This window comes from Syngnathus scovelli, chromosome 14 (assembly GCF_024217435.2).
Source record: "Syngnathus scovelli strain Florida chromosome 14, RoL_Ssco_1.2, whole genome shotgun sequence".
NCBI classification, from domain to species: Eukaryota; Metazoa; Chordata; class Actinopteri; order Syngnathiformes; family Syngnathidae; genus Syngnathus; species Syngnathus scovelli.
The window spans coordinates 15,164,656-15,175,000 of record NC_090860.1 but is presented as its reverse complement, the minus strand read 5'-3'; the positions used below and the strand labels follow the sequence as shown (position 1 = coordinate 15,175,000).

The 10,345-nt window shown below is 46.6% G+C and overlaps 1 protein-coding gene across 6 annotated transcripts in view; it reads left to right on the top strand.

The window, feature by feature from the left end:
• sertad4 (SERTA domain containing 4) overlaps positions 1–9,359 on the top strand; it is a 17,606-nt gene extending 8,247 nt beyond the window's left edge. For 5 of the 6 annotated variants that reach the window (XM_049740400.2, XM_049740399.2, XM_049740398.2 and 2 more), the window contains 5 exons: positions 1–3,828; positions 3,976–4,033; positions 4,114–5,139; positions 5,242–7,627; positions 7,885–9,359. The exon at positions 1–3,828 is cut by the window's left edge. In XM_049740400.2, coding sequence (XP_049596357.1) covers positions 1–534 — 534 coding nt within the window. In that variant the 3' untranslated portion in view covers positions 535–3,828; positions 3,976–4,033; positions 4,114–5,139; positions 5,242–7,627; positions 7,885–9,359. The remainder of the gene's footprint in view (positions 3,829–3,975; positions 4,034–4,113; positions 5,140–5,241; positions 7,628–7,884) is intronic. The other variant, XM_068652902.1, reaches the window with a different exon arrangement.
• Positions 9,360–10,345: the final 986 nt, after the last annotated feature.

The following is a 10,345-nucleotide window of genomic DNA, read 5'->3' as shown; positions in this document are numbered from 1 at the left end:
CTCCGTACGGGACAAGGGGACCTGGGCGACGACTGCGCCCAGACTTGCTGCTGCATCTACGCTGCGGCGGCGGCGGCGGCAGCTGCGGGACACTACCTTCACCTCCCTTTGTCCATGTACGATGCGCAAGTGCCCGGGCCGCACTCCTCCTCCTCCTCCTCCTCCTCCTCCTCCTTTCAAATAGCCAGCCATCCCAAGTTAGGACTGACTGTGGTCGATGGGCCCGACGACGATGACGATGAAATTGATGAGGAGGAGGAGGAGGAGGAGGGGGAAGAGCTTGGCGGAGGGAGACAAGCGGGACCTTCTAGCCATTGGCTTCGACTTACGTCAAGGCAGAAAAGCCGGACGAGGACCGCGCAGGCTCACGCTTGCGGTAGGACACGAGCAGACAGCTGCGTGACAGAGCAGCAGGAGGAGGAGGAGGAGGAGGCGGAGCCAGAAGAGGAGGCGCACGGCGGCCCACCTTGTGAGTGGGGCTCTGCTGTTGAAGGAGATCTTCACTCTTTGCAGCGTGGGGCTCACCCACAATGACAATTTGCAAGTCTTGGGGACAGAAACATAGAGCTTTACCTGGAATGCCAAACTGATGAAACAAAAAAGGAGTCACCTGTTTGTGTGCGTTGTGTGCTTGAATGAGAAGGGATCTGGAATCCAGTCTTGCTCTGTCTTAAGTTGAGGAGCTTGTGCTTCGAATACTATGTAGCATTCCAAAACTTGACTTGACTCTTTTGCATCGTGCTGACTCGACATTCTGTCCGCTATTTGGCTGCAAGAGCGACACCTCTATCGACGTAGATGAGAGAAACAACAATCGTGTTCAAACACAAATAGAAGTGCCTTCAAGTTTTTACGTGTCTTCATGTAATTGTTCCAAAAAAGACTTGACACTGGCATTTTGTTGAATGCTGTGGCCTTTAGCGAATGTGGCTAAGACTCTTACTAAATATACACTCCAAATGCATTTTTATTTTTTTTTTTTTTTATTAAACTGCATGATGTGGATGACTCAGCACTGACCATACGCAAACTTCAGCCAGCCTTGAAGAACACTTGTTCCGGCTTACTTAAAGCCTAGTTTGTATGTTTTTTTTAACGACCACTTTTTTGTTTGAACATTTAACCTAAAGAGCAGCGTGGGAATCTGGTGATGAACACATTCCCTTTGTCTTTGTGCCAAACGTACATTGTTGTGCTGCGCAGTTTTCATACCATACCATACCATACCATACCATACCATACCATACCATACCATACCATACCTTATCGACTTCATGAATTCTTGTAAGGTCAATTGGTTGAAAGCGCTGTACATAAATCTTCAAATACACGCTAATCAAGAAAAAGAAAACGAGCGCTATTACTAAGGATGCTGTCGTTGAATCTGACCTTGACCTTAATGTGATTTGGTAATGCGAGCGACGACTGCCCGGAAGGATGATTACGTCCTGTGTTATTGACTTTTCACAAAGTGCTCAATGTGTCCTCACCATGAGTCAGTCTCCAGGTCACACGGCGTGGCGTCTCTCCCCTTGAATTCTCGTACCTCTTTATAGCTGTTCAATTGGGCGCGGAAAATTGAGCATGGAAAGGATGCGCGTCTACAAACACGCATCATTAGCACTCATGGCACGCTTTCACCATTACTGGCTTTTTCTTGCTACTTTTTTCTTCGTTCGTCTGGGTGACAAATGCAACTTTTTTGCTTCAGTTCTGTTCAAGCAACATAAATAATAGATATGAGGAAGAGCTCTTGCTTTCCAAAACAATTCAAACTCCCAATTAATTTGACAGCTACTTTCGATGTGTTTGTTACTTCCTCGCTCGCTCGCTCGCTCGCTCGCTCGCTCCCTACCTGCCTGCCTCTTATCTACTGTTCAAACAACAACGACAACAACACACTAATGACTGTTTTGACACGTGTGACTCTTACAAATTGACGAGTGATGTACCCCCCCCCTCCACCCCGCCCTTTTTTTTCATCATACAAATCCTGTGATTACCAGTGTTATTTTTTAAAGGAAAGAATTGAACCAATCTATGTTTTTGAAGCAAAAAAACCAAGTGTAAGAGTCCAAGTACTCTCTTCTCCTCTACTAAAGAAATGTTCTGTGATACTATGTGGCAAAATCAGTAAAAAGTTGCGAAATCCCTTCTTGGTCTTTATCAAAGCATGTTAATCCTTGAGCAGCTTTCAGATGGGGCACAAAGAGCGTCGACGCCGTGGTGTCTTCTTTTCCCGACAAGCGGCAGACACGCGTCCCTACGTCTCGTGCAAATGAGCAGTCCAAGAAGGCTGCGAGCCATTCTCCAAGCTTCTCTCACTTGCTATTGCGACGACTGTTCCAAAGACTCTTATCTCCGGGCGCAACGGGGAGCTCAGTGACATTGGACAGTGAAACGTTCCTTTGATCCACTAATAGTGCTCGGCACGTGCGCCCTAATGACTGGATTATTGCTGAAAGTGTGCAGCAGGTCCTGGTGGATGACGTTCATGCAGATTGCTGGAAAGCCGCTAAGCCATTGTGAAACATATTTTACATGGCGTCCGTGTGAGCGCGCGTGTGGCGCTAAAGCTCTGGTGGGAACACGTTGACAGCTGTGATGTAAGGTGAGGATGGGGGGTTCGGATCATCTATTGGTGAGACTTTTTTGCCGCATGGCTCTTTGCATCCTGCCTCCTCCATCTTTTGCTGCTTCCACTTCAGATCCCCATTTCTTTGTCTCCCACGTCGCTGCGCTATTCAAGTGTTCCTCGAGCGACCTGCAATGACATTATGTGGCCAAAAAACGGGTCGCTCTGCATCTTTGAATTGATCATTGGTGAATAACTGCTGCTCTATTGACAAAAGAGTCACCATTTTGGAATGGCCTATTATATGATCAAATCAAACGGTCATATCAATGAATGGGCCAGTTCAAATGCAAAATAATGAAACACACAGTTTTTCATCATGTAGTAACATCTGCCTTGATCAGATGTTAAGGTAGACAAATTGGACGGAGGCCGTGAAAGAAAAGGAAGACAAACCACTAGTGTGTGTCTGTGCATGGGAAAGAACACCATATAGCCTCTTGCCAGATAAAACACACACACATGAACACATGGCCCAGTAAGTGGTGAGGAAAGGAGAGCTGTCATTTGTCAACAAAGAACTTTGGCAGATCGCTGTTGCCATGGGAACTGTCTGTTGCTGAGGACTGGTTTTGCATCACAAGGTCCTCAAATGGGCTCTAAAGGCTCAGCGCCCCCCCCCCCCCCCCCTCCCCTGTCTCACCTCTGCCTCCTACACATTTGAACAGATTGCCAGGGCTTTTTTTCCCCCTCCTTTTTCTTCCCTCTTTAGACGATTCCTACCAAAGTGAATTTGCACTGAAAAAAGTAAGAAGCATTCTGCCTACATGTAGACAAATGGTAACAATGTTCCAGATGTGCCAAGATAGTGTAGTTTCCTATCTCTTGCTACTTCAAGTCAAGGCCAACAGGTTGAGAATGAGCGTCCATGAATAAGAAGAAGGCTACCTCTGGGGCTGGCTTGTGGCTCCCTGGCTGCCTCCCTGGCTCCCTCCCTGGCTGCCTCCCTGGCTGCCTCCCTGGCTCCCTCCCCGGCTCCCTTCCTGGCTCCCTCCCTGGCGACCACCCGGTGGCGTCAGTGTGCCGAGCGCCGTTGGACGATCAGGAGAAGAAGATTTGAATCGACGGATGTGACGTCAAGGCTTTAGGTCAATTGAAGACAGGTGCGCTCGCTCAAGGGAAGTTATCATATGCAGGTGCCACCGGGCGCGTGGCGGCGGCGGAGGCGGAGGCGGCGGCGGACGGTTTCTCAGGTAAGCGAGCATGCTAGCAAATGTTTGTTGTCTCCTGCCGTATTTCACGACGGACGCCGCTGTGTTTGTTGCACGATTGGCACGCTTTGTTGCCTTTTCTCACAAGCCTTTTTTAAATTAATTTATTTTTTATTTTGTTTGTCGCAGGATTGTCGTACTCTCGTGACTCGGCCACGTCACGTCCACCGCGACGGTGGGCCTGGAGGTAAATTGTATGCCGCAGGCCATTTAGCCCGTGAGCAAATGTTTGCAGTTTCTTACGGTGCCATTTATTATTTCTTGCAGGATGTTCGCTGTCTAGGGAGTGCTTGAGGTTTCGGCACGGCAAGGCGCGGCACGCCACAATCCACTTTGCGTCGCGTCGTTGCGCGTTTTGGGGGTATTTTAAGTGTCTTTCGCGGTTGTTTTTTTTAATGCTGGCCAGCATTTTTTCATGCGTCTGTCTGTCGAAGGTTCGTAAATGACGCCGCCGATAAGCGCGTGTTTGTCTGACTATAGGAAATGTTAGTTTGACTCTAGTCAACTAAACCATTTTTTATTATTTTATATTATCCGTGTGCCGTTTCCGTGTCATGCAAACTGGTGAATGCAACGTATATGTTACGTCATGTCCAAATCGGACCAAATCTATTCAAAGATGGCGCCCGCCCGCTCGTTCCGTTACGCAACAAACATTTGCGCGTGTGATTTTCTCCCCTTTTGGACGCCGCCAACCTGGATCATCGGTCCAATGTGAGGTGAGTTGTAGATGATGAAATTAAAATATGAATTACAATCTTGAATAAGTCAGTCAGCTTTATTGTCAATTTCTCCACATGCCAAAGACACACAAAGAAACCGGAATTTCGTCCCCCCCTATCCCACGGTGACAAGACATGGCTCACAACAGACAAACAAGTATGACAAAAGCGTGCTGAATAAATAATGAATAAATAACACAACAATAAATAAATAAATTCTCCTAATTTACTACAATGTAATGATTATCTATTTTTTTCAAATGTAAAACTCTACTTAGAATGTATAAAATTAAAATATGAACTATAATTTTGATATATTATCATAATTTACTACAATCTAGTAATATTTTTTTTCAAATGTAAAACCCCTAGTATGTATAATTGTTGGTAAAAAATCATGCCATTGGCACTCTACTCAATGTCTATTTTTGTTGCAATAATTTCTGTTTGTCTTTTGTAGCACTAAAAAAGGCCGCCCAGCCAGCATCCTTCTATACAAAGCAAGCAGGAGACTCTTGAGGAGCTATTTCAGTGATGCTGAGGACACTGAGGAAGAGTAGTCCTAAATCAGGTGAAAACCTGTTTTTGTCAAGTTTCAGCTTCCCAACACACAATGGTTGTCGAGTTTTAGCTTCCCAGCACACAATTAATGGTTGTCTGTGTGTTTTTGTAGGCTGCAAGAGGAACTGAATGGGAAAAGTATAATTCCATATAAAAAGGCACAATGGCCTAGCCAAAGGCGCAATGGCCTAGCCAAAGGAGCCGTGGCCTATCCAAAGGAGCCGTGGCCTATCCAAAGGAGCCGTGGCCTATCCAAAGGAGCCGTGGCCTATCCAAAGGAGCCGTGGCCTATCCAAAGGAGCCGTGGCCTATCCAAAGGAGCCGTGGCCTATCCAAAGGAGCCGTGGCCTATCCAAAGGAGCCGTGGCCTATCCAAAGGAGCCGTGGCCTATCCAAAGGAGCCATGGCCTATCCAAAGGAGCAATGCTATATCAAGTCAAGAATCAAGCAGTGCGCTGCAAAAGTCGACGTGTGCCGATTATGTGCCCAGGAGGGGGCAGTGTGGTTGCCTTTGGTTATGGGTGCACGACGGAAAGGTTGCAGGTGTGGCCAGTGTTTGGGGCTCTGATGGTTGGTCTTGCTTAAGAGGTGTGCTGTGGTTGTGGCTTGTCTGGATCCAGCGTTGTCTTGTGCTTGGTTGCCATTGACGGCTCACTCGGGGGAGCACGTGGTTACGTGGATGGAGACAAAACTAAACTTTGATGGGGATCCGAATGTTCAATGTTGCCATATGACGTGTACCATTTTGTGTCTTTTTCTAACCTGCCACTGTTGTACTTGCTGCCATTTTTGCTCCCCCCCTCGGTGTAGGGCGGCGTTGGAGCGAGCCGATTGCGAATGTCCAATTTTGTAATTTGACTTGTACCATTTTGTCTTTTTCTAACCTGCCACTGTTGCACTTCATCTAACCCTAACCTACCACCACTGTGGTACTTGCGTTCTGTGTTCTCCCCTAGGTGTAGGGCAGCATTGGAGCGAGACGGTAACATTTTGTGTCTTTCTAACCTACCATTGTCGTGCTTGATCTAAGCTGTGTCTCCTTTGTTCTCTAGGTGTAGGGGGCGGTGTTTGGGCAAGCCGCTCCACGGGGAAGACGTAATGATGCGAGTAGCGGCCAACTCATTGCATGTTCTGCCATTTGCAGGCCGGACGCAAAAGGGGGGGGGGCGCGCGCACGGCCCGATCCGACCTGGCGACGGTCACCAAAAGCAGCTAGTCGCTGTGATCAAGTACGCAAGTGACCGACAACTTAAGGTGCTCTTTGAATTTGTTTCTGTTTCTGCAGATGGCGACCGGGATGTGACACGATCTGATCAGAGGTCAACGGACCGCTGTGGCATCGCTCTGAAGTCGCCGAGTTTTGAGGGAGACCCGCTTCCCTGGTGGCGTCGACCTGCGCAGCTTCAACATGTGAAATGTTTTTGTTTTGTTTTTTTAAATTACACCAGCGGTGTCCCAATGTCTGCTTGAGGGCTGCATACTGAAACAAATTCAGAATTCTTTGACACCAATTCATTAAATCAATCACGAAATGTTGCCATTGACATTTTGCGCTACAAAGCAGTGTTGCGTTCATTCGTGTGGTGTGTAGATCAAGTTGCCCAGAGGCTGCCATTTGGACACCAATGGTGACATGTGTGTAGGGCTGCACGTGTATTGGAAAGCTGCCATATGGTGGTCTAGGTTATTGACATGCACTTCAAGACAGCAAAGATTTGTTTTTTCATGTCTCAAATGAAACATGTTTTCTTGCCTAACTATTTGTAATGAGTTAAGATAAGTCATTGATGTAAGTTCAAGTGAACTAATCTAACTGATCTCATAGCGATCAAATAGTTAACCTCCATCCAAGAATTTTGCACAACTTGCCTCAATGCAGTGGTCTGGCCCAATACTGCCATATCATTGATTTTCCAAAATGTTGTGCAGCCCTCATTGAGTGCCAAACGCGCAGCGACGGCAAGCGCAAGCGATCGCGCAGCGACGGCAAGCGACTGCAAGCGCAAGCGACCGCGCAAGCGACCGCGCAAGCGCAAGCGACCGCGCAAGCGACCGCGCAAGCGACCGCGCAAGCGACGGCAAGCGCAAGCGACCGCGCAGCGACGGCAAGCGCAAGCGACCGCGCAAGCGACGGCATGCGCAAGCGACGGCATGCGCAAGCGACGGCGCAGCGAGACTTTTGTGCTTGTCTTGCAAGGTGGAAGAGCTGATGTATGAAACAAAGAGCCGGTGGACGGAGGCCACCAGACCCGCGATTGGTGAGCGGGGTGCAAAGGAAGGAACCACCCAAAGAAAGCGGTCGCCGACTGTTGAAGAGGAGCCTGATGCATGACTGGCCAAAGCTGGCCAGAGGCGGTGACATGGCAATCCAATCTGCTCGTGGAACTTTTCCCCTTGCCAAAACCACCACAATATGTCTGCCTTTCAGGATTGCTGGGGCAGTGGATCGGACGAGTGCCTGCACAGAGAGGGACTGGACAGGACCGCGAGACCAGAGGGTAATAATAAAAAACTTTATTTGTAGAGCACCTTTCATACAAGAAATGCAGCTCAAAGCACTTTACAGCAAAGAAAGAAATTATAAGCATTGAATTCTTCATATAGGAACAGACATAAAAAGAAAACAAAAACATTCATGTATGCATACGCAATTAATAAAGGGAGCTTAAAATAGGAGCAAGCTTTAATAGACAGGTAATGAGTACGTCCACAGAAGTGAACCGCATGCAACCGAGTGCTGTTTTTCTTTTTGCAGTGGCACGAGGCGGAGGATGAGTCCAAACGTCGAATACCGGCCGGGAGGGAGGATAAGCCAACCGTCGGCCGACCTTGCCGCCCGTGACGAGCGGCCTACGCAAGACGAATGGGTGCAGATGCGGCGAGGGCAAAGCGCCCAGCCAGCATTTAAGGAGAGTATGACTTTGTTTTTTCTTTTGTCCTTTCTTTCTTTCCCTCCACTTTTTCACTGGGTGTGCACACTGGCTATCTGCATGATGCCTCTTTCTTTCTTTCTCAGCGCGGTGTCATTTTGCAATATTGTTGTTTTTTTTAATCATGAAATGAACTGTTTGTACTGTAATTGTGTGTGTGTACCACTGAACTGCAATTAAACTGTGAACTGAATTCAAGTGGTCCATTTTAAACATTGGCATTGGCAGTCTATCGTGCATACAAACTGGAATCATTTGAGACATTCTCAATGACAAGACAATTGTAAAGTTAGGCTGAAACAAATTGACTTGTTAAATATGCAGTGTCGGGCTTTTTATTTATTTTTTTAAACTACACAAAGAAAAGCTGGATGCATTCTAAATGGTTGACAAAAGCCAAGTAGCCAGACACCCATACATGCAAACGACAAGCGTACAAACGGTCTCTGTTGGGATCAATAAGTCATCTTTGGCAACCCTGCTTTAAAATGGCCACCGAACTCAGAATCTTGCAGAATGTTGGTACATTTTTCTGTACGAGTAAAAGCTGTTATTTTAATCTCGTCAGAGCCATTTTTTTGTTTGTTTTGAATCATGCATCATGTGGGCATTGTGAATAAAATCAACAGTGGTGTTTTCTTCCTGTTGGCGGTCTTGTAAATAAAGTCAACTTTGGTGTCCGTCATCATTCGCGATGTGCCTCAATCGATGGTGCATCTCTTGAATGTGAAACTTGTTGCATGTTTTGTTACAGGGCTTGATGTCTTCATTGGCTGTCTACAAAAAAGGCTTTCTGTACAGGCCAGGTTGCTGCTCAAGTCACTTGAATTTATAAACATAGCGTGTAACGTCCAGGACTTTAGCTTTCAATTCAAAGAGTTGCGTAAGTACAAGGCCAGCCTCTGTGCATGTACCGGGTGGTACCATCCAGTTCAGAGTAAAGAGTCTTGATTGACCTTCTGCCCTCTGGGAAGAGCTACAGGAGCCTGGGCTCCCGCACCACCGGACTCGCCGACAGCTTCATTCTCTAAGCTGTTAGGACCCTGATCTCGCTACCCCCTTCTGCGTAGCGTGCTGCACTTTTGCGCTATTTTCTGGATTGTCTGCTGTACGCTCACTTGCTCCTTTTTGCTCTTATTTCTTTGTGTTTATTCATTATTTATTCAGCACACTGGTGTTTACTTGATTGTCTATTGTGTTCCATGTCTTGTCACCGTGGGATAGCGGGGAATGAAATTTCGGTGTCTTTGTGTGTCTTTGGCATGTGAGGAAATTGACAATAAAGCGGACTTTGACTTTGGCTTTGATTCATACCGGCATCCTAATGAAATTGACCATATCAGACAGGCTAGATGAATTGCAAGTGCTGCCACCGAGTAGCAGCATATTTGCCTCAACCTGTCTGATGCTGGGTCAATGCCATGCACCTTTCGTTGTTTTGCCCAAAACAACCTAAGAAATACAGAAGTACTGCCGTTATCTCGCCAATGTACATGTGTGTTAAAAGTACAAAACAAATTCATTTGCATTATAGACTTCTAAACCAGGTGCTAGATATTTGCCTCAACCTGTCTGATGCTCTATCTAACTGTACGTGATCATTTTTAACAATTTTAATAATTTGAATTTTTAAGTACATTACGAATGATAGGCACCCCAATTAGACAGCTGGGTCAATGTGACCCGTCTTTTGCGGTTTGTTCTGCCCAAAGCAACCAAACAAATACACATAAGTACTGCCGCCATCTCGACAATGTGCATGTCTCTCAAAAGTACAAAGCAAACAAGTTCATTTGTATAATACACTTCTAAAACGCACGCTGAAATAATTCATGCGATGCAGAAAGTCTTCTTCTGTAGCTTGCTATGATTTGCCAATTTGAGCGGTGACGTATCCGGACCCGAGGCTGGGGGTTGCCCGTCCATGTGCCTAATCGCTCGGGCATTGATAGATCAGCAATGCTTCTTTCTAGGTCTCCTCATGTCCTCAGCACTGCAAACCTTTGTGCCGGTACACCATATGAAGTAAATGACGGAATGTTTTTTTTTGTTATTATTATTACACCTCCTCTAATGTGTATCAAGCATACCAGATCGTGTTTTAGAACAGCCTAGAATAGTAAATTACAAAAAGTTAAAAAAAAAAAAAAACTTGTAAAGTCCTAAAAAGTTATTAATTCACTTATTAATCGCTGAAAGTACAGGTAAGCGTCTGCCTATTCGTAGCCATCGCAACGTAGCGAATACCGCAGGGCGGCATATGCAGTAGGCAGCGCAGGCGGCAGA